At 39.4% G+C, this 23,289-nt stretch overlaps 1 protein-coding gene across 5 annotated transcripts in view; it reads right to left on the reverse strand.

The window, feature by feature from the left end:
- The window catches only part of SHTN1 (shootin 1), a 68,570-nt gene that overhangs the window by 43,685 nt on the left and 1,596 nt on the right, over positions 1–23,289 (reverse strand). For 2 of the 5 annotated variants that reach the window (XM_076339095.1, XM_076339094.1), the window contains exons 2-5: positions 14,742–14,794; positions 7,271–7,331; positions 2,622–2,716; positions 261–429 (exon numbers count right to left, since the gene is read on the reverse strand). In XM_076339095.1, the coding sequence (XP_076195210.1) occupies positions 261–429; positions 2,622–2,716; positions 7,271–7,331; positions 14,742–14,794 (378 nt within the window). Of the gene's footprint in view, positions 1–260; positions 430–2,621; positions 2,717–7,270; positions 7,332–7,747; positions 7,826–8,895; positions 8,982–14,741; positions 14,795–23,289 lie in introns of those variants that run through there. The other 3 variants (XM_076339096.1, XM_076339098.1, XM_076339097.1) reach the window with 3 other exon arrangements.

Here is a 23,289-nt window from a genome sequence, read left to right on the forward strand (position 1 = left end):
CTAGCAGCTTCTCACAGAAGCCAGCCCTGTAGCCCCCCTGCTACCAAAACCTTGCCACACAAACCCAATACATTACCATATACATTACACAGTATCACTACAAGCCTACCATGTTCTTACAGTCTTTCCTGGAAATCCTTTGATGACCACTCTCAGAAGCATGACTCGGAGCCAGACAGATCTCTAGTCCAAACCAATACTGCCATTCTTTAGACAACTTTTGCCTTGTATGGTGGTGTAGGCTCAGCAACAACGCTCACCTTTTATTTGCTGCTGACAATGCACAGAAATGCATGATCCAGAGTTAGCTTCTATATCTGTGGATGAATCGTCTTCGTCAATGTTAATCTCTTCAGTGATAATATCTGGGCCCAGTTTTGCCATATAAAGCATACTAATTCTTTTCAAGGTCTTATTTTCTTTGTTCAGCTGAAAGTTGAGAAGCACAAACAGTATGAAGCTAGTTAGTCTGTCTTTAAGCTGCTGTGCAAGAAAAAAAAAAAAGTCAACTGTATCTTTTTCTCCCTTATCATTAAAAGATCTATCAAACAAAGAAGACAAAGTGATATTAGATTAAACGCTTCATTCAACATTAAAATGGCCTGAAGATGGGAAGCTTGTCCTCTTTCTCCTCTGAGGAGGCTTGAATTCAACATGATGCTTCATCCATGCCCTTCTTTCCTCTCTGGTACTTCTGACTAATAAAATACCCTGTGTAGGTTCAAATCACATCATATCAACTATCAAGCTTACTTAATGCTACGCGTTCTTTGTGATAGCTGCTTCAGCTCCTTATCCTTAAGCATGTACCAGTATCAACAGGAGCCCTAACTGAATGACCTGAAGAAGGGCCTGTGTTCCTGAAAGCTCGTCTGGTTTTGCCAGCTATATCAATTGGTCAAATAAAAACTCTTACCTCTACCTATGCCCTTATTTTGCTTATAAACTACAAACACCACAACTACTATACTCCCAGGCACAGCAGGATTACCTCAAAACTCTTTTGAATTATTTTCAGTTCTCAGGAGTTATTACTGTAGAGCCCATATACGTAAGATGAAAGCCGTATCATAAACCATTTCTTTATGGGTCAAACCACAAGTCAGAAACCACTCTGGGCTGGATGCTTAAACACATGCCTGGTTGGTGGATGATACAGAAGAGGTTCTGTAATGCGTCTCCATCTTGACCAAGGTGCCAGGAAAAAACTGAACAACAGGGATTGCTGCAAATGTTTCACTCTCACCATCTCTTTCACTGTCCTGCATCTAGACACCCCATGCCAGCAGCTCTCAGCAAGCTCAGCACAGTCACAGGGGCGTTCAGGCATATATGTTGGGGTGACTGCCCACCCACCAGCTAAGCATTCCCTGCATTCAGGTCTAAGAATGAGGCTCAATTTTCTACTAATGACACATGACATGTTGAAGTCAACATGCACTTCAGAAGTCCAGTATTTACCTTGAAATAAAACGTATACTGAACAGTTAGGCTGACCGTGAAGTTTTACCTAAGCAATCACCTTTGATCCCCGCTTTCCTCAGCCCCCCAACTACAGGAGATTTACTCAAGAACCTCTTCATCTCATTCCCAAAGAATGAAACTGAGCAAGTGGGAAGGGTGGTGTAAGGAACCTTATTTAGTCAGCTCACAGCAACAAACAAATCAGCTTTGGCAAAGCAGCCCCATGGGGTAAAGCTAGTCTTTGAACTGCCCCTGTATGTGCACTACAGGAAAAGTGCAGAGAAGAAGAAAAGTTGCATAAATACGTTCACTTTCTTACTTATACGCTGATTGTCTATCTTATGAATTCTAATATAGTGTCATTATGCAAACAATTAAGTAAATACCTCCAGAAAGTACATTACTAATGCATCTAAATTAAAGTGATTTCTTGCTGGTGTGATTTTTACCATATCTAAGGATGTACTTTGGGGAGGGAATGGGGGATTGGGGGGGCGGGGGGGAGGAAGAAGAAAAAAAAAAGGCAGTCAGCATTGCTAATGAAATTTGGTTCAAAATTGCTGTAATCCATTTTCTGATGAAGTGTCTCAGATGCATTTTACACAACCAAAAATATATAACAGAGAGATAAAAACATTCTTTAATAATAATGCACTTCTGATGAGATGGAATATAGAAAATTACACACTTGCTAAATTCATCAGACTAGATGCAATCAACAGAGCAGCGGAGGTCACCTTTCCCCTGCCCTCAGTTTGCTTTCATAAACAATCACCTGAAATGTAATGCAGTGGTTGACTTTTTCCATTTGATTTAGACACTGAAATGCTCATTACTGTTTTATATCTCACACAGGACAGTTCTAAAACTTGTTTTCCATTTAACCTAAATGCATACAAAAACTAGATATCAAGATGCCAGTCCATGATTTACTGTTCCAAAATAGAAACTAAATTAAAATGGGTATTTTTTTCTTTAAAGGAAGGAATTGTGTTTTGCATCTCACATATGGCTTATAGTCTTTGCCACTTCAAAACAATTTCACAGATCTGCAAGATTATATGAAAACATATATGGGACATGTATACAATCTCAAGTCAAAAAAATAAAAATAAAAAAGTAATCAGATGAAACAGAATCACCATAATTCTCCTCACCTTAGAAGCCAAAGCCTCAGCACTTTCACGGCACGTCTTCTCAATTTCAAGATGGTTCTGAATACAGTTTACTTCCTCAATAACCATGTGAGAAACTAGGGGAAGAGTTTAAAAATTAGTCAGTATTTTCCTGCATTTGACACATGCATCCCATGATCAGAAATATTACATCTTTTTCTGTTAACTTTCTATGTAAGCATTTCAAATACAGGGAAGTACGTACTTTGATAATCTCCACGGATAGGAACTGTTTTGAACACTGAATATCTGGTTCATTGCTTTAAGCAACTCTCTCAAGCCACGTCTGCAGCATTAGAGGGGGAACTGCAGAACTGAGCATAAACTCACAGAAGTAGAAAGCCAGCAGGAGCCTCCCTGACCATCATCATTCGCCATCTGTATTTCATTAACACTTGGGGAATCAGAGTCAGACCACTAGGATTGTCCCTTCAGATTGCCATCATAATCCTCTTGAAAATTTGGTATGGACGCCATTTTCAGAAGACTGGAACCTCGATATTTTTTTACACAGCAAGATTAACTCAGGTGTCTTACAAAGATTATTTTCACCTTCCAGTTTTCAGGTTTATATGGTATTTTAACTATCATCACACTTGCTAAACACATTGTACAAGAGCTGCAGGAGGGACATATAGCACAGGCCTGGGGCAAGTTTACTAGGCAACGGAGAAAGGAGTTAAGTGACCAAAGCCTCCATATTTGTAGTGCCTCCTAAAGCACATACTTCACTGAAGTCAAATCATTAGCACAGCACAGTTCCCTCTTCTGGGTCTGCCCCATCAGCTTTGACACTAGATGCAGCGGCTGGGATACACTCAATGGATGCAGTCCTGATGGAAACTCAGCACTGCTTGCACTGCCGGATTTTTGAAAACCTCAGCTGAACAACACAAGTTCTGTATTACTATATGGCTGTAATATCTGAACTGTTTCTTATTTGAAGCCTCTCCGTGCTTGAGCATGCCCTAAAATAAGCACTGTGTGCTCACACCCTGCCTTCACAGTCCTACACGGATTCAGACACCAGCATGCACACATGGACACACACAATCTTCCATGAGACCAGGGCCGAGAGTGAGCTGCCTGACTGCTTCCGAAATACATGTCTGTGCTACCGTAGTTGATGTCACAGCTGGAAGAGCAAGAGACATCTGTCCTTTGCACTTACAGGATCCCTATTACCGCAGTGGGTACACATCACTATATTGAAGATATGCAATATTCCTAGAGTGACGAGAAAGTTATGGAACAAATCTTATTTTGTAACACAGGATACCAATGCGAGCTAGAGGACATTTAAAAGCACAGGTGCATTTTGGCTTGCAATTGCTTTCAACTTCCAGCAGTACACAGGTACTTAACCAGCGTTGAAAGCCATCTTCTAAGTGACAAGCTTAAAGTCGCACAGGGGATCTGGAGCAAAGCAGGAAACCCAACAACAGTTTCCCATTTCTCAGGCTAGCACCTTGCTCATTGACGCAACTCCTCCTTGGCTCCTGGCACCCTTATTCATCCTAAGCAGCAGCCTGGATCCTAATTCTGCAAGTCATTTCATGGTGCAGATTCCTTTTCAGCCCAGTGTCAGAATTTCAACGTGCAGAAAGGACTATTCGCAGCTGAACAATACTTTGGAGCAGGAACAAGGCTGGAAGAATATAGTGTAAATACAGAGGACTCTTTCTAGTATCGCCTTTCATTTTCATGAAGATAAGCTTTAAAAACTAGTGATTTCATACCACTGGGTAGAAAGTCTGGCCTGCCCTCTTCCAAGACTTTTGCCTAAAAACTGAGGAGAAATACTTAGTTCTCTTTGATATCCAGAGGTCATCTTAACGACTACAAAACAGGACTTCAGGACAGGAAAAAGCAGGCTGTTAACAAGTGTTATTTATGCAGCTTTATTGATACTTAGTCAATATTAACTAACATTTTCATTAATAACGTTGGAAAACAGCAATACATTGGAGTTTGCTGTCAAATCAGTAGCTGCATGCAAGAAACAAGTTCTACAAAATATGAGCAGCCGAAAAAAAAAGAGCAGGGCAGAGTATTGGGAAATCTTGGTCCAAAAACTATGTTCACATGAAGTCTTCTAACAGCAGAGCAACCACACATCTTTCTTTGATTTTCTTTTTATTTCCATTTTTTCTGGCTTTGGAGAGATTATCTGCTCCGAGCGTGCCGTAGCAGCTGCTACATTTAATTTGAGAGAGGAAAAGCTTCAGGCAGTACATGTCCATATCTCTTCTGGTTTTGTTCTGCCTAGCTCTGGAATTTGGAGTAACAAAATGCTTTGGGCAGGATGACGGAGCAGTGGAGATACAGAGCTACTCCCATTTTACAGACAGGAATCTAATGGCTTCAAGCAAGGCTAAAGTTAGGAAACAAGGATTGGGCTCACATGGTAGAACTAGGGATTACTCTTGGTTCATTTAAACTTAATTAACCTGCAATTATGATTAACTCAGGGGAAAAAAAAATCTTTCCAAATTAAATACAAAAATATATTATTTCCTAAGTCTGTCCAAAGTTCTTATTATGTCAATATTAAAATTCATAAAGCAGCACTAAGTGGCCTGAAACATCTCTAACCTTGACAGTTTTTTTCAGGGGTAATAATAATCCACAGCAAATGCAGGCCAACCAAAAACCACTTAACTAATTAGTAGTTGCAGTCACCGAGAAAACATGAATCAACACTGTTATTACAAGTGGCACATTTGAGTGGCATCTAATTATGACTTGATGAGCACGATACTTGCATTATCAACATTACTACTGCATCCCATCAGGGACTAAAAGCCGCTGATGGCATTGACTGCGAGAAACTCCCACTCAATGGTACTGCAGCACCCAACAATCTCCTTGGCAGGGGCACCCTCACTAAATGACATGTTAAGCGTAATTACTGGTAGACATTGTAAATAAACAGGATTGGAAGTGAAAATTGTACCAAGTGCATAAGACACAATTTGACACATTGGAAGTGGCAGCCTTAATTGAGAGTTTCTTTGACTGCTCAAGATCATTTCAACTGCATTTCTCGGAGGACAGTGATTATAACTGTGGAGACAGACGGCATAATGGTATCAGCACTGCTGACAGAGCAGTGAATTAAATTGTATCTGCTGTTGTGTGAAAGCCTTGATGAGAGGTACAGATCCTTAGTGGTCTTATCATTATAACACAATGGTCATGTTGTCATCAACCTTGCTGGCTCCAATTGAAAAGAAATGATTGTGTGTTGAAGCTTTCCCCCCCGCACCACCTTCTATCTCTTGTGCTCAATAGAACCAATTTTCAGAGCGCTATGAAATCACGCAATAGGGCCTAAAATGCAGCTGCTTGGCATACAAACGGGGCCCCATTAAACTGGAATCACACACAATATGTGTTTATGCCAGGAGAACAAATAGAAGCTGAGTACAGGCCAAGTTTATTCACAGACACAAAGCCGATGTAGCTCTTCATCAATATAATTGCCTTTTATATTGTCGTTTAAATAATGGGCTCTATTATTGCCTTAAAATCCTAATATTCCTGGCATTTTATCACTATGTTTACAAGGTATGTCCTTTAAAAATGTGAAAGGAAGATAAAAGAAACCTATAAAATTTTACAACATCAAATATTACTTCAAATTTTAAGTCTTAACTACTTGACATTTTCTGCCACACTCTGGTATTCCTTGTATCATAACAAAAACAAAACACGCTGCAATTTTTTCCAGAGGAATTAGACTTCTTAGAGAACATTCTTGCCTCACAGGAACAGTTATCTAAGATCATTTAAGGCACCAGATGATTCCTGTTGATTTTAGATTATTTTCCATAATTGTATCACATGAACAATTATAAAACAGAAGTGAGCAAATTCCTCTATTAACACAGTCACACAAAAGTATAGACCATGTGATTTCCTTCTCCTGCATTAACTTCATCCACATTTCTGATGCTTCGTCGTGCAGTTCACCATACTGGCACAAACCAGACATAACAGACCACAATCCTATTGTAATTGTCTCTTCTAAGGAGCTATTCCACTAGGATACTTCCACTCCCATTAGATGTGCTTTGTTGCTTCCAGACACCATACAGTTTCAACAGAATCATTACCATAAAAGTGTAAAACTGAATATTGACATTCTCACAGCCCAGACAAGACAGAACTTGCTCTAAAAATTATCAAAACACAGCAGTTCAGCCTAAAAACCTTTATTGTTGTGTCTATGCTTAAAGTAATTTTACTCCTTCTTCATGAAAAAAATCACCATTATTATCAGTATTATTAGCAATCTCAGCAATCGGGTCAAATCCCACTCCATCCAAGCATATATCATTCTAAAAGTCACTTGCAGAATCCAGGCGAGATAGAGCTGCATTTGTACCACTGTATTTTCACCACTTTGCACCTTAAGAATGGCTACCCGTGCCAGAGCTTATAAATGCTGTGACAGCAGTTAGTCTGACAATGGTCAAAGTCTCACTGGATTAACTCCTTAAAACAAGGCTTTGAAGGAGAAACAGCAAGTGGACCTGAATCTCAGCATTCTTAACACTGCTGCTGGGTATGCAGTGATGTTCATAACTCTCTATACCAAAAAATACCCACTAACATTATCAACTTACTTTTCTGAAACTCCTCCAGTTTTTTGACAGCCTCATCTCGTTCTTGCTTGATTTTGTCACACTGCAGGAGAAGAGAAAATTGAAATGAAACACTGATCCCAGTTATTTAGTTAGCAGTCAGTCACAACATGCAAAATCAACAAAGATCAATTGCCAGCACAATGACGTACAGAAGCCTATCAAAGCATCATTTCGTTTTGCTCTCAGTCATGTAAGATCGATGGAAACTATGCATAAAAAATTCATTACCCAGAGTATTTCCTAACCAAACTGGCAAGTTGTACTTGACTTTAGGTTCCAATTCAGAGTTACTCTGAAAATATTTTAGAAGAGCCACATTATTCAAAACTGATATAAACAGTCATCCATGTTCCACACAACAGTAAAAGCAATACTTTGCATGTCAACAATACACTTTAAATTTAGTTTCTTTAACACAAATAGACTTGGAAAAGAGGCCTACATTTCTATACCTACCATGTGCAAGGAAAACCTCAAAGCCAATAAACAGGGACAGGCTGTTCAGTTTCGTAACATCATGAGCAAAGCTTCAGCCTTGAAGAGGAGAGGACACTCATTTTCATACTTTGAGGACTTCCCATCACCCCAGTTTTATTAATTTTGGGGTTAATGCTAATACTACACAGGGCTGCAATCACTGACCTTATGATGGAAAGGTTTCTTCAAAGAGAAAGAATAAAACAGATATTAAATAGACTTTCTCTAAGAAAACCCCTTCTATAAGCAAATGAAAGAACTCAAAGAAATGAGTAAACTTCACAAGAGACACAGTCAGTGATTAACCACACTGTGAAAAACACATGACCCGCAGGGAACTATGACTGGCACACAATGTGTCTTACACATACGGCACACCAGACGTCCTTCCTCACATGTGGCTGTGTATGTTCACAGTAATAAATCAACGCAAGACCATGAGTTAACTTCTGGAAGAGATGTGTGCGACTGAGTTGCTTACAGTGTAACTGCAATTACAAGGATACCGGTCATTGGAACAGAACTGGGAAAAAAAGAGCTGAAATGATTTTGCTCGATTTTCAGTTTTTCCACATGAGAACCCACTTTGAGTTAGCTGGGAAAGGAGCCTGCTGTTAAGTAACAAGAAGGGGAAGAGCTCGATTCAAATGCAGCCAAATTAAAGAAAGCCCTTCTATCAGCTCCGGAGGACCCTGGATGAGACCCAAAGAAGGATCTGCTCTTGGGCAAGGAGAGGATACCATTGGTGTTGCCTCAGGGGCAGCGTCCACGCATGCTTTGGAAGCCACTGCTGATGGCTATTCATGGGAGCAAAAGGAGCTGTATTCAACAAGCAGTCTCTCCTCTCATGGCACTGGGGTGATGAGGCAAGGGACAGCTGCTGAGTAGGGGGGACAGGTGAGTCACCAGCTGCTGTAAAGGTCTGTGAAACAAGGAAAAGCTGCAGAAGGAGCAATACATGCTGAGCAAGCGGCGCCGGACAAGGACTCACCGTTTCATCTGGCCCTGTTAACAAAGAAGCTGTTTAGAGCATCTTGCACAGGAGAGGTGGGGAAGGGAAATCTGTGCATGAATCTTGCTGCTTGCTGCCCTCCCTCTCAGTTTCCTCAGCAAAAAAATTGCCTTACCTTACTGACAGAAGTGCAGTCTAAGAACAGAAGGCAGTAAAAGACGCAGAAAGAACTTCTGATTGGTCCTGCAGAGCACAGCTCCGCTGCAAAAGGGGGATCAGTGTGAGCTGCTGCCTCTTCGTATTTTACAAGAGAGACACTGTAACCACACTGGCATACTTCACCCACGGATTTTTCTGCATGCTGCAAGCTTTCAGCCCACTGCACATTAAGTGAGCAAGTGCTTTTAATGCTCAGTTTAAAAACCAGGAAAATTAGCGTTTTAAGGATCTGATCTGTTGCCTGTGGAAGTCAACAAGACACTTTCCTACTCATGGAAACCTTGATGTAGAGGATGCGGTACAGTCCCTATCCCAATGATAGGAAAAACTCCTTTTGAAATCCTCCAGCAACATGCTGTAAGGCTTAACAGCTTTCCCTGTGCAGCGAAAGGGGAAGTTAAATGACCTATTCCACTTCACCTTGAGTGCTATTTGCAGAGAGCTCCATTTGGACCACGGCAAGCTGACTATTCTCCCGATAGCTACATATCTTTGTCTGCACAATCAGGGTCTGCAAGTTTGGGTCTCTGCAGAGCAATTCCTGCTCCCAGTTGCAGCTTTCTGAATATTTTCCTTTCGCTGCTACTGTGCTTCAGAATGAAAGAACAGGAAGAAAAGGAGAGTGGGAGATTGTTGTCCTTGCTGAAATGATCAATGGAAAGCACTTTGCCTTTTGTCTTGCAATCAAACCTGTGCAGGCAGAGCTGTTGTAAGTCCTACCAAAAAAAACTAGTTTATCTCCAATTTAGCCAAGAATTAGAAAAAGTTGCGATTGTCTTTAACTACTTGTACTGTTTCAAACTGGAAAGTTACACAAATCAAATATTCATATAAAGCAATTAAGTTTCATAATAAAAAACATTGTCACCTCTTGAAATAAACTGACCTTATCTTTAAGAGAGAAAAGTTTAAAAATATCAAAACTTAGAAGTGTTAGCTGCTCTGAAAAAGCTGCACAGAAGCCTTCAAAGTTCACAACCACCTCACTTTTCAAAAAAGCAATTTGAGGCATACACAGAATTGTTAATTGACAAGAATATCACTAATCCTAAATGTTAAAAGGCAAATAGCATAACATTACTATAAAATCTACTGTTCACTCTTCACATTCAAGCACATGCAACTGTTGAGGAGAAACAGTTTTCAAGTATTTACTAAGTCTCCCCTTGTCAGTATTAACAGATAGCTCCATACTCAAGAGTACCCTCAAATGAAGGAGGGGAAAAAAAAAAAGTCAGTAACTCCTGGATTGTTGGTAATTTTTCTGTTTTTAACTTTATTTTGTTAAAAGTTCCAGCTTCTCTGCAGAGGAAAATAAGCATTTATACCATTTTATTTACTGTATTCTTAATCTAATATTTATAGCACCATTATCCCAATAAAAAACAAAAGTAACAGAGAATATTCCCATTCCAGTCCTGAACTAGCTATAGGAGTCAACGATAATTTCTTGGCAATAAAAAGACACTGCATTGTATTTTTAGAAACAAATAACAGTTCAGTTTCCAAAATTCATTTTGTGAATAACTCCTTACAATTTTTCATCTTTGCAGGAACAAGTTCAGGAGCTTTGCCAGTCCCGCTCAATTTCAGAGTTTTGCCTTCTAGGTACACAAGATATGAGGCGATACTTTCATTTCTAGCATGGAGAACTGATATGCTGACTACTTACAAGTAAATCACATACATGTCAAAGATTGGTGTTCCAACCAAATACTGCATATATAGCAAGGTGAATAGCAGTACATGAACTTGGCCTGTACTTGCAGTTATCACAATACCAGGATAGTACCACGCCATCATGGGAACTTGACACTACAACGTGATGTTGGGAAGTCGATGCACACAACCACCTGGAAGCCTGTGGATACACAGGCCTCCGCACACCCGCTCCCACCAGCCTAATGACTCTTTGCCACTAATTCCGGGGAGGCCTGGGTTTCTTGTCTATTCTCTTCTAACAGGCTTCTTTTTTGCCAACTATTTTGCACATAAGCTCCTACTGACTTCAGTAAAGGGCCTTCAAAGGGCAAAAACAAGAGGGAGATTGTTCAGTCCAGATATTAAGATGCAAGAAGTTCACGTAGTAGCCATATTGTCAATTAAGCCATTGCTAAGCAACACAAGATACATTCTTTCCCATTTACACAGATTGTGAAATTTATGCAGATTTAATGCTTGTTCTAAAATTATGAGTGCTCAAAAGTATCCTATGACATTTGCTATACCCACAGAAAGAATGGGCATGTCATCAAGGCAGAATCCCTTCTCCGTTCCCATTTGGTGACAAAACATATAATCCACTCTATACAACTGCTTTAACAGAGCAAACACCATGAATGATGTATCAGAGATACAGTATTACACCTACTGTTTTGGAAAGCTGTCTTGCTTTTTTTTCCCCTACTGGCAGCATGACAAAACACTGTCAAAAACAGTGTTCAGAGTCATTTCTGTCTGATTAGCAAGTAGTCAAATATTTATTCATGATCTGACTCTGAATACGTCAGAACTGCATATTAAGTAATCTACATTTGTTTGCAACTGAATGTTAGTTATCTATTTTTTGGGGACTGGTATGCATGTTTAGTCAGCTACTTCAATTAAAAAGATGACCTAAGAGAAGTAATCTGCCAATGTCATTTTTGCTCCAGTTTTTGAAAGTATTTAAAAATACTAATAAAAAATATGCCTGCACCAATTTTGTCAGAGACCCCACCAGAGGTCTCCAAATGGGCAGTTCAGCAAGGCAATGAAGAAGAGACACTGCAGATCAAAGATCTTATATTTTGCTCCTGAATTTTCATGGTTATTAGCATCCTCTTAAGCAGCAGTACTTTGAACAAAGTAACCTATGTAAAAGTCAATTTACTTTCTAATCTTAACAAAAAATAGGGAACAAAGCATAAATTTTCAAAAATTAAAATTACATCTTATTTTAAGTTAGCTGCCTATTATGCACCAAGTTCCACGTTTCTAATATAAACTAGGATCATTTCTCCATGACACAGCTCATCTTTCAGAGCCATACAAGTGTACTGGTGACTTAAAAAAATTCCACTGAGTGTGTCAAAAGTACATACATACAGACTGCTATCCAACTCCTGTGTGGTACTTTCCACAAATAATCTGCAAAACTTCTTCTAAAGAAATTCCCTTTTCTCTTCCTCCTATCGACGCAGTTGTGTGACCACAATTGATACAGAGGAAGCCATTTGCTCACACTCATACTGACAGACAGTGGCAGAAAATGGAACAGAAGTCACCCACAACTTCCCAGACCCACAGGCAGAGACAGCCTGTGCTATACTTCCTCCAGTATCAGGATTGCTCCTGCAAAGCATAAACTAAGATACAAAGTTAGAGAGACGCTAACGAGCTTTCAGGATTACCCAGCCCTGCAATAAGACAAGGAATAGTTTCTTCCAGTATTGGTACTGTAAGCAAACATAACCATGAACTCTGTATCAGTAATTCTTTTTTTTTTGTAGAAGAAATGCACTTAGGGCCTCACACTTAACCACTTGAGTCCAAGCACTTAAACAATTAAGCAGGACTGCTTACACAAGCACACCAATTTGCAGGATGGAGGTTCTTGGATGGAAAATACTTGCATAACAACTGAAAATCCTCCAACCCTGAGCACGTGCTTAACTAATTTGCCCAACTGGGGATGTAATCCCCATGTGCTCAGGGTTGGAGGATTTTCAGTTGCTGTGCAAGTATTCTGAAAAACACCATACCAACCTTCAGAAGAAATACACAGGAACGGCTAGAGATATGCAGTTATAGCAAAGAAGTCTTGTGAGGGAAGGGAAGAAAGAAGAGCAGAATGCAAGAAACAACCCCAGAACATCTCATTTCATCTCAATTTTGGCAACAAACTTTTTCATTGGAATTGCCTTTGAAGAAAAAAATTTTCTAAATAAAAATGCAGCTCAAGAAAATCCTCCTCATTCCTCCCGCCCCCCATCCTAAACACAGCTTTGCTGAACAAACACCAAAGCTAGCAGGACTTGGGTTCAGGGCAAAGTTGGGGAGCCCATTTTTCATGCAGTAGACAGTCCTGGTGTGGAACTCCTCACATGTGATGGAAGCCAACAATCAGCACAGGCTTGGGAGGGGACAGGACAAATTCAAGGAAGAGAGCTGTGGAGGGCAGAACACACTGAAACCACATGCAGCTGAGGAAGTCCCCAGGCTGCAAGTGGTTTGGAGACTAGAAGAGTACTCTCTGGAGGTGTTACACATGCTCTTACACTCCCCCCTCTCTGTTGCTGTCAGAGACAGGATACTGGGCTAGATGGACTCTCGGTCTAATTCAGTTTCATTCTGCTTTTCTTCTGAGCACTAGGAGATGAACTGCCACAGTCTTCCCAACAGTGAAAATAGAGTACAGATTTCCTGGGATATCTGAGGCTCTGGTGTAGGAGAGCAGAACAGGAATGAAGCAACAAGCACAGTAAAAAAGACAAGAGGGTAGTGGGTAGGAAGGAGTGAAGCACAATATGCTTCAGTGGAAATACACATAATCATTGCTGAAGCATAATGTGAAGATAAGCTTCAAGTTTTCTTTAATAATGAGAAAGTAGTTAAGGACAAGGTCTTCCCAACACAGCCTTGAATTGCAACTTTTATAACAACTCAAATAAATGTGACCCTTCAGAAATGACTTCACAAAAAGCTAAATTAAACCTACATGCCTTGGCAACTAACAGAGAGTTGAAAACTGACATGTTTCTTCCATCTTCAGCTCACTAATACTGGAGAAAGGAGAATTTTCTGTTTACAATACAGTGTAGCACTGACTCCTCTGCCTTCCTCACTATCTAGAACTGATAAGAGGCTTTTACTGGCCACAGTTTCTTTTGGCAGGTATCTGCTAAAAACCTTTTGCACATTGACATGGATTTATGCAACACAACACTGCCACCAAACCTCTCCGAGTTCTCTGTTCCTGTTGGCTTCCTCACAGAAAGCAGGTGTATTGAATGAACAAGAGTCCTGGGTGGGAAGAGCTACCTTACCGAATGTGCTTGGTTTTACTACTAGGAAGACAACATATCATAATTACAATGAACAATCTAGAAAGCGTTCATTATTTCTTACTCCAGTATCTCTGAACATTAAAAAATTAAGCCTGCAGTAATCTATGAAGTTCAGCCCATACCTTCAAAGCCTCTTTTCAAGTTGGACAGGCACACAGATTTCACAGAAGGATATGTGATATGCTGCAAATCTGTTCTATGCTGCAGTACCATTCTGCAAGTTGAGATAAGACATCTTGCATTCCTATTAAAAGTTGGGTTTTTTGGGGGGGCTGGGGCAGGGAGAAAGACTTCAAATACCTTCAGAAATCATATTCCTACATTCTGAATTTTCAGAAGGGCTGGGTGACGAAAGGAGTTGTTCTATTTTCTTGTCAGTAAGTTTCACCGTGCAAATCAAGTTGTACTAAAACAAGGTTTAGATCCAAGAGAAACAAGTTTTCCTAAGAATACCTAAATGCTTGAGTTGGTCTATGCTCACATTGTAACCATATGCAAACTGGCTATAGCAGCAATCATTTAAAATATATATAAATATTTATAGCAACTTCTCTGGAGTGGGACAGCTAGAATAGCTGCTGGGAGTTGCATTCATTGCTCGTTAATACATATAGGTATACAAGTAGTACTTATGAGTGACACTGTTGGAAGTAATCAGCTGAGTTCACAAAAGAAGACAACCACCTCCCATAGCCAATAAGGTATTCTGATATTTAGCATTTTAGTATTAAAGAAATAACCAACAGATACAAACCTCCTCTTTCGTTTTCTTATTCTCTGCTCTAAGCTCTTCATATTCTCCAATAGCTATACAAGGGAAAAAAAAAAGTTAATATTGCAGCACCTCCTTTACCCAAATTAGGTCTCAATTTCATTCATTTTAAAGCTCTTCTGGCTATCTACACAGACTTCTTAAATAACATGGATCATAAACTTCATTAATAGCCTATGGATGAACTGGATATCCTTTTAGAATTGAAGTAATTGGAAAGTGTCTGAAAAAGATGGTGGCTCCCAAAACAATCAATTTGTGATCAATGGAGAGTTAAACAACCTTATTGATTCAGTTAAAAAATTACAAGGTGAATGTACTGGCTTGCAGTCACCATTTTAAACCCACACTGGCTCAGGTTACAGATCAATGCTAGAAAGCATGGTTAATGCAATACTGTTACACATACGTACCTCCAGAGTAGCTGAGCACCTTTATTTATTTATTAACTTTTTCTTCCAACAAGAGTCCTATGAGAGATTTTTTTCTTTAAACTCCACAGTGGAGACATGAAAAGACTGTATGATTTACCCAAGATCACACAAGAACTCAGCTGCAGGGATCAGCAGGGAAGGGATCAACCACCAGGATGCTGGAGGTCCGTTGTTTCAAACCAGTAAATAATATGCAGAAACAATCAATCAGCTACCAATTAAGCTTCCAGTTTACTGTGTATTTTTGTGCGCCCTTCTTAAACTTTTTATTTTACAACCTTAGGGTCGTGCCATCATTGCCCCAGCTTCCCAATTCTATTGTTCTTTCAGTGTGTCCCATATGGGCTGTTTGGCCTTCGAGACCATAGACATTTTATTATCACTAGAAAGAAGCTGAATGTACCTCCAAACCTTAGAGAAACAAACTTTGCTAGAAAGGAACATTTTTCGGTCTTTGAGATGCATACTGCAAGAACAAAATTAGAGGGCTGTTGACATACTCTACATCTTATTGCAGCCCCTCAGTATCTCCTCAAATTTTTTCTTGTACCTAACAGAAGCTACACTAGCATGCAGGTGTTATTTCAAGCCAACTTAAAACTGAATAAAGGGTATGAACATATAGTTTTCAGCTGATGATAGCAGAGATGTTGGAGTTTCATCTTAAACTTAACATGTCTTACCTTACATCTGAAGATATGAACATGTACAGTCTGGTAGATTAGCCACCTGAAAACCTGCTAGCCCTTTATAGCTTTAGATAGGTAAACTTTTTCAAATAAGAAGCTCTTACAAATAAAGTTATACTTTACAGTCTCGTGACGTCCCTCTTCTTCCCCCTCCCCAGCGTTTCAAAATCTGTTGAAATAAAATTAATTCAACTCACTCCTGAAAGCTAGGTCCACGGCATCACTGTTCTGCTTGCCTTCAGCACGCCTATTACTCTCTCAGCGGCAGCACAGAATTACCTCAGATGTAAAAACCTCAAATTATCCTAATTCCTCTTTTCTCCAAGATCACTTCATTTTAGAGATGCAGGGCTAAGGTATACGAAGTCTGGGATACAGACAGCAATATTAGCTCCTGAGCTAAGAACTCAAAACACAAGACTCTGCTCCTCATGTGCCCAGATCAGCAATGGGAAAATGGCAAGACCCTAAAGACTATATTAACTAGAAAGGGAAACTGAGGAACACTAGAAATCTCTTAGCCAGAATCTCAGCTCTGCTGTCACCCGCAAGTGTTGAAAAATTTCCAGGGCTCTCAAAGAAAAAAAGTTAAATAAAACCACTGAAAACAAAGTCACAGGCCACATGCAGACTCACAGAAAATCTAATAATTTAAACAGATAGGAAAAAATCTTCACTGCCGCTCATCCAAGTAAAAAAGTATATCTAAAGAGTGGAACGAACAAAACCAGGTTTCTTAAAAATGTGCCCTGCCTCCCCATACCAATAAAATCAAGGTCTCTTATCCATCCCTTTACTTTATCCCCACTTCTCCTTACCTACCCCTGAGACCCCTACCCACCTCCCACACTCCAGAAGCAGAAAAAAACAACAGGTGGATAAACAAGGAAGAAACCACGCTGATGCAGTTGCTCTAGGAAAGGGCACCTAAAGTGAAACAACATATTTCCTACACAAGAACGTAAAAGCTATGCCTCTTGATCACTGTTCCACTTCTAAGACATTTCCCTGTTCTCTTCAGGAAAACAAGGGAAGAGCTTTCTAGCATCCAGATGCAAGAAAAGGAATGAAAACTGCATCAAGAGATACAATTCAAACTTCTTCATACCTGAAAACTACTAGTGTTTGCTCGCCTTTAAGGCAAACTCATACTTGCTATTCAATACTTTATAAATGACTGAAAAATGTAAATACAGATTTGCCGCACCCTTGACAGCTCCCCTCACATGCTCCGTGAACAGAGAACTCTGAATCATCAGCCCTTAAGGCATGGATACAAGAACAAGTTACCAAAAAAACAAGGATACGAACTTACACAACGCTCCAGTGATCCCCAGTAAGGGCTCACCTGTGTGAGACTGGAAATTAAACTGCCTGTTCAGGGTAGCCTTTCCCTCTTTTACTGTGGATGGTGATCCACAGCACGTTGGTCATGGAATGCAAACACAAAATCATCAGCTACTCCATGCTGCACTCACACAGCACTTTTCTTCAGTGCCTTTTTACCATGCCCACCCCCTTACTGTCGTTGCAAAACTATTAGTTCTTTCTTCAATACAGCTAATACATAGTAAGGATCTGATATCTTAAAATAAGATTGTTCTTCATGGATGGCAACCTCTAGATGATGCTCCCATACAGATCCCATCATTCGGATTTTCAGGTATGGATTTAGTAAACACTAAATCTAATGAAGAAACTGCTGGTTTTATCAGGCCTGGAAACAGAAATAATAATTAAAAAATGACTACACACATTTTCTGCTGTATATCAGATTCTCTGCAAAGGCAGATGACGACACAGAAATTATGAAGTGTGACTGGAAAGTTGGTGGATTTTTTTCTGTTTTTGAACATGGGGGGGTTATTGGGAAGTTTTTATAGAGAGTTTTTCAAGTGTTTTAGGTACAACGAGTTTTGAGGCCATCTCAAAAAAAGTCAAGAGTCTACATAACCTTCACTGAAGCACTAAATGGCATAAAGGTGACAATGACCTCTTTGCTCTAAAACTACCCTAGAACTATTAATACCAGTAGCACTAGGCAACACTTTACATGTTCCAAATCTCACATAGATTACTGAGCCTTAAAACCTCTTTGGTAGATAGGAGGTACCATTATCACTCATTTATAGATTGACAAGTCATAAATCCCATTGTATCAGGACTTCCCTAAACCTTCTCTGAGAGACAGGACTATTTTTTCTCCTTAACCTATAAAGGCTCTCACACAATATATATGACAACAGTACCTGAGCATCTCAAAATTTCTTACATCTCACCTTAACTCAATCAGATTATGCTATATATAAATTACCCTACAATAAAGATATCTCTTTCCAATAAATTAGTGGTGAATGAAACAAACAAGTAAAGATGCTTTACTAAAGGTGCTACTAAAATTCCAGAATTATACATAACTTTCTCAAAGAATCAATATTGTAGCATATATTGATAGTAAAATGCTTACGTTGCACCCATTAGCTTCCAGTGAATCCTGAAGAACTGTAATAAATATGTATCAGAGACCTCTTGAGATATTGTTGCTGTCTGATGCTAACTTAAGTTTATCCTTAATAGAATTATTCCTGATATACAGCAGTATTATATAAACAATTTATCAGGATCCAAATCACATTTCTTTGCTTCAGGCGACCTTCATACAGCCTGAGAGCAACACTACAACTTAAATTCAAGACTAAGGAAAGAAAAAAGCTGGAAAAAGGAGAAAAGAACAGAATATTTTGGTCTATAGCTCTTAACCCATGCAAAACATATTCCCAGCCCATCATGCTTATATTGTAAAACACTCAAACCACAAGATAGCCAACATGAGTGAGCACAGCATGCTCCTTCATAACATGACCATGCTCATTCACCAACTACTCACTCCTCAGCTCAGCTGGCCAGAAGAGACTGTCCTGTCAACATGTATCAGTACACTATATCTGTATTAAATTAAGCAGGTAACTTAAGCAGGTAACTTTGTATACAGAAGCTTCTTTAATTATATCTCAGTCTTTTGATTTTTAGTCGTGAACCTGTGTCTCCTGAACCTCGATTTGCTAACAGAAGATCTGTACTATCTAAATTAGATGTTTTATATATTAGATACTTATTATGGCTAAAAAGCACTTATTAGTAAAACAAAGCCATAAGGTTAAAAGTATGTAATGACTACAATTCATAGTAAACAACAGAATAGACACCTTCGTTTACACAGAGTGAGGTGGCGAGCCTCTTCCTACTCTTTTTGTTAAAAAATTCATCCACCTCTTTTCTAAAGCTGTGTATTAAAAAAGTACAAATTAAAAAACTAACCTTAAAAATGCTACATGCATATAGTTTAGCATTTATATTGTAAACCAGGGTGGCCTTCAAGTAGATTGAGAGCCCTTTCACACCAAATCAACGAGTAATGCCACTTCAGCATTTTAAACCTACTTATTTAATCAAAAAGTAAGTAGAGCTGTCAAAGAAAGCAAGTGTCATTCCACTATTTATTCTTCTAGACTACGGCCCAGGCATGTCTTTGCTGGTACAGGCAAGAGCAAGCTTACAGTGCAAGAAGTCCTTCGCTCCAGATGAAACAAGCTATCCTAATGAAGTCATTTTTTGTTGGTAGAAGTAAACTAACACCTGGCTTTTTGCAGGTTTGGATATATCATTAGAGAGAGAATTACCCCTGACAGCAACACTGCATGCACCAGAAGCTTTAATGGGACTGCTGCCACCACCCTCCTCATCCCAGCATACCTGGAATAGGAAGAGTCAGGTCAAGCCTGTTATACAAACCATCTCTCAAATAGCAATGGTCTCCCTACAAGCAAAGCACGCATAAGACCTGTGAATTGCTGTCAAGAGTATAAGAAAAGTCAAAAGGGCTCAATTTTTCTCTTGTTCCCAGTTTTAGGCTCAAAGATCCCTTCCGCTAAACCCAGGCAATCTGTATTTCAACGGGACACGGTGTGGCATCGGCAGCACCAGCCATGTGCAAACTACTTCTAACCGTTGCCTGGGCAACACTTTTAACATCTCCTGGGCCTCCACAAAAAAGAGATGGAGCTGAGGAACAAACACTTATGGGATTGTGTAAAGGTGAATGTATGTGATGGCATTATACGCGTTACTTTACAATGACTCCAAATCTTGAGTCAGAATACATAAACCTATTATGAGGCCTAAAGTTTACATGGCCAAACGAAGCTTTTGGTCACATATCAGCTGGACTAGCTGATACCTACAAGATTCAATTACCAAACAGTTCTTAAAAAAATAAACAAATAAAAATCATGCATGTAAGTATACAAAGTTAAGTACAAATACTGTAAGTCAGATCCTGCCTCTGTGTCCCCACATGCTTTGATTTTACTCAAATCTGTAGAAGTGTGTGCAAATAATTTTTTTTAATGAGACCCCAAACTTTCATCATGCAATCTTACAGCTTCCTGGAAACTGGATAGGGAAATTAAACATACCACAGCCTGATAAAGCCCAACCACTAAGCTCACACCAAAAGATTTGCCTTCACAAGTTTCTGAAAAACACGTATGGTTCAACACAAGAAACTGAAGTGGGAAACACTTTTAAACTCTAATAAAAGAAGAAAACATTCAAGCAGGATGGGTTCTGCTGGGGAATGATGACCGCTGTGTATGAACACCCACATACACAGGTACATGGGGCAAAAAAATAACCTATAGAGCAGATGACTACAGCGGGGAATGCAGCAGCCAACAAGATATCCTACCCTAAATAAAGGAATTCCTCTGGCCATAAAAATTACCCCTCTGCCACAAAGAAGAATAAATTTGTCAAATCACATTAAGAGCTTGTCAATAGCATATACTTAAAAAGTACTACTCTGAGATATTTATGCCAGATTGGCAGATTGTTCTTTAGAAGATACACGGTATTCCCTTATTCAAAGTTTCTGGCACTTTTTTTTTTTTTAAAGAGATCAAATAGATCTTTAAAGAAAAAAAAAAATAGTCATACAGAGCCACAGTGCTTGGGACTAGAGACTGGAAATCATCACACTTTATTAAATCCAGCCAACAAACACAGAGCAAGATAAGACTTTTAAAACTGATGAAGAAAATCCAGGAAATATAAACGTGTTTAGTATATGTGTAGTTAACAGTAGTTGTTAACCACTGTAATTTAGCAAAGTGACCAGAAATGCGACTATGACAGTGGCAGCTGAAGTGTAATTTTACCTAGTTTATAACTCCAGGTGTTTTGGTTGCTGTCTCCTGTTTTCAACTGAACAAAGAAGTGACCACAGCAGAAGATGACTCTGTCTTTAAGGGCAAAGTACCAGCAGTGCCAATAAAACCAAAGACAAACAAGGCAATCTCCCAGGCAGGTAACCAACCGCTGCTATGATGCGGCTGTTAGTTTGCTACGGTTCCTCAGGTTCTAAAACCAACCATTAATAACGCAAGGTTTTGCCCACTTGATTTTGTTTTGTTTCAATTTTGAGTCTTACCCATAGGAATTATAAGGCCCAGTTGAACAGAAATGTGCACTGCTGGAAATATCACTTAGGTACAGTTAGGTAATACTAATATTCATAGCAGATCTGCGTTATCTAACCAAGCCATCTCAGAAAGCTATTCACAGGATTAAAACTCAAATAATACTTTTAAGTCCTAAATATCATCAGTACAGAGATCATGTTTCTTCATGATGCTCACCTTAAACTTGGTAATAGAGCAAGCCAAAGAATGATCAGTATCAGGTATCTGAGTCTAACACACAGGACTTGGAAAATTCAGCAAGGGGGAAAGATAAGCATGTCTTGCACACAGACAGCTTCAGTGCCCTTATCACCGCAGAGCCCTGCCAAACAGCCAAGTGAATTTGCCCAGACACCAGTCAGCATCACAGCTGCCATTGAGAATTGAGCAGGCAGCTATGAAACACCTGCCTCAGGTTCAATCTACTGACCTTGTTAAAGGAAAGTATAAGCAGTAGTTGAGACGTGACAGCAATCATCAGCCACGTACGCTGCTGTTTGCCTTCCCCTCTACCTTTCGCGTCACTTCTCAGACAGTTTAGTTACCCAGTGTCAGACAAGTTTCTCAAGACTAGAAAAACACATGCTGAAAGAGAAACCAAACAAGGGCTACTGAACAAATGTTCTCTGAAACCCCTTCAAATCAAAGGGTGTTTTTCAGAAATCTGACTACAGACCATAATGTTACAGTAATCTGAAGCCATATGCCACTTTGAATGCAATAAAGATAGGACTCCTGAAAAGTATGTACACCCATTACCCCAAATATTCAGAGACAGCAGATCCTTCCACCAACTGCATTTACTTCCAAAGTAATACTGTTATCTACACCTGGAAGCAGTAAAGAGGAAAAATAAGAGATTTTTTCCCTCCTCTTTTCATGCTGCCTATGTTTAACAGCGCATCCTAAAATTACTTGAGGAAAGTTGTTAGTATCTAAAATAGTCTTGTTTTGTTATCAATAAGAATGGAGGGGAAACTAGATATTCAAACTTACAGTATATAAAGAAGAAGCAAATTTACTTATCTACAGTAACAATATTTAGGTCATTACTGTTAGGATAATTTTATGCATCTCTACCTTTTCATCACTTGGACTCTACTTTGGGCACCTCAGACTTGTCAGTTAACATAATTTAACTACTCATTTAACTACAGTGTGCTACCATAATTTTGTATTGTTTTAGAAGAATATAGAAGAGTATTTTCAAAAGTTTTCCACTGGGTAACAGTGGAATTACAGCCATACAATCACAATAACATTTGTTAGTCTCATAATAACATACTCCCAACTCCTACGTTTGGGGACGAATATTCACCAAGAACAGTGCCTTACAGGACAGGGTCTGCTGAGTACAGTTTCTATTTCAACAGCTTAAGTGGATCTGGGACAGCCAGTCCTCAAGTTACAGTAACTATCCCTTGAACTAGTTCCTGCAGTCCCATAAAATTTCATTAGACATTAAAGGATACTCAGCCTACTGGAGCAGAAGACTCTCAGACATCGGAACTGAAGCCCCAATCTAACCAATTTCAAGAGGCTAGGATCTCTCTAAAGAATAACCCAAACTTGCCTTTTTTGCAACTGATTATTGTCATTTTAGCAACTGTCCTTTTGGCACAGACAACTCCTCTGGAGCCAACAGTACTGGAGGAAGCAGTCAGTCAGCAAAAACCCAGATTTTTAGCCTTATTTTTTGATCCTGTATTATCAAAACACACAGCTATAAGATTACCATTAATTTTACACCCATTGAAATCCTTGTAAGTCAGAATTTACCCAGTGCAGCTGGGAATCATGAATTTACAATGCTGAGCATACAGGAACAACCAAAAAAAGAAGTGACAAAGCAGGTCATAAATAGTTCATAAATATCCAGCTGAAATTT

Source organism: Aptenodytes patagonicus, chromosome 5 (genome assembly GCF_965638725.1).
Source record: "Aptenodytes patagonicus chromosome 5, bAptPat1.pri.cur, whole genome shotgun sequence".
NCBI lineage: Eukaryota > Metazoa > Chordata > Aves > Sphenisciformes > Spheniscidae > Aptenodytes > Aptenodytes patagonicus.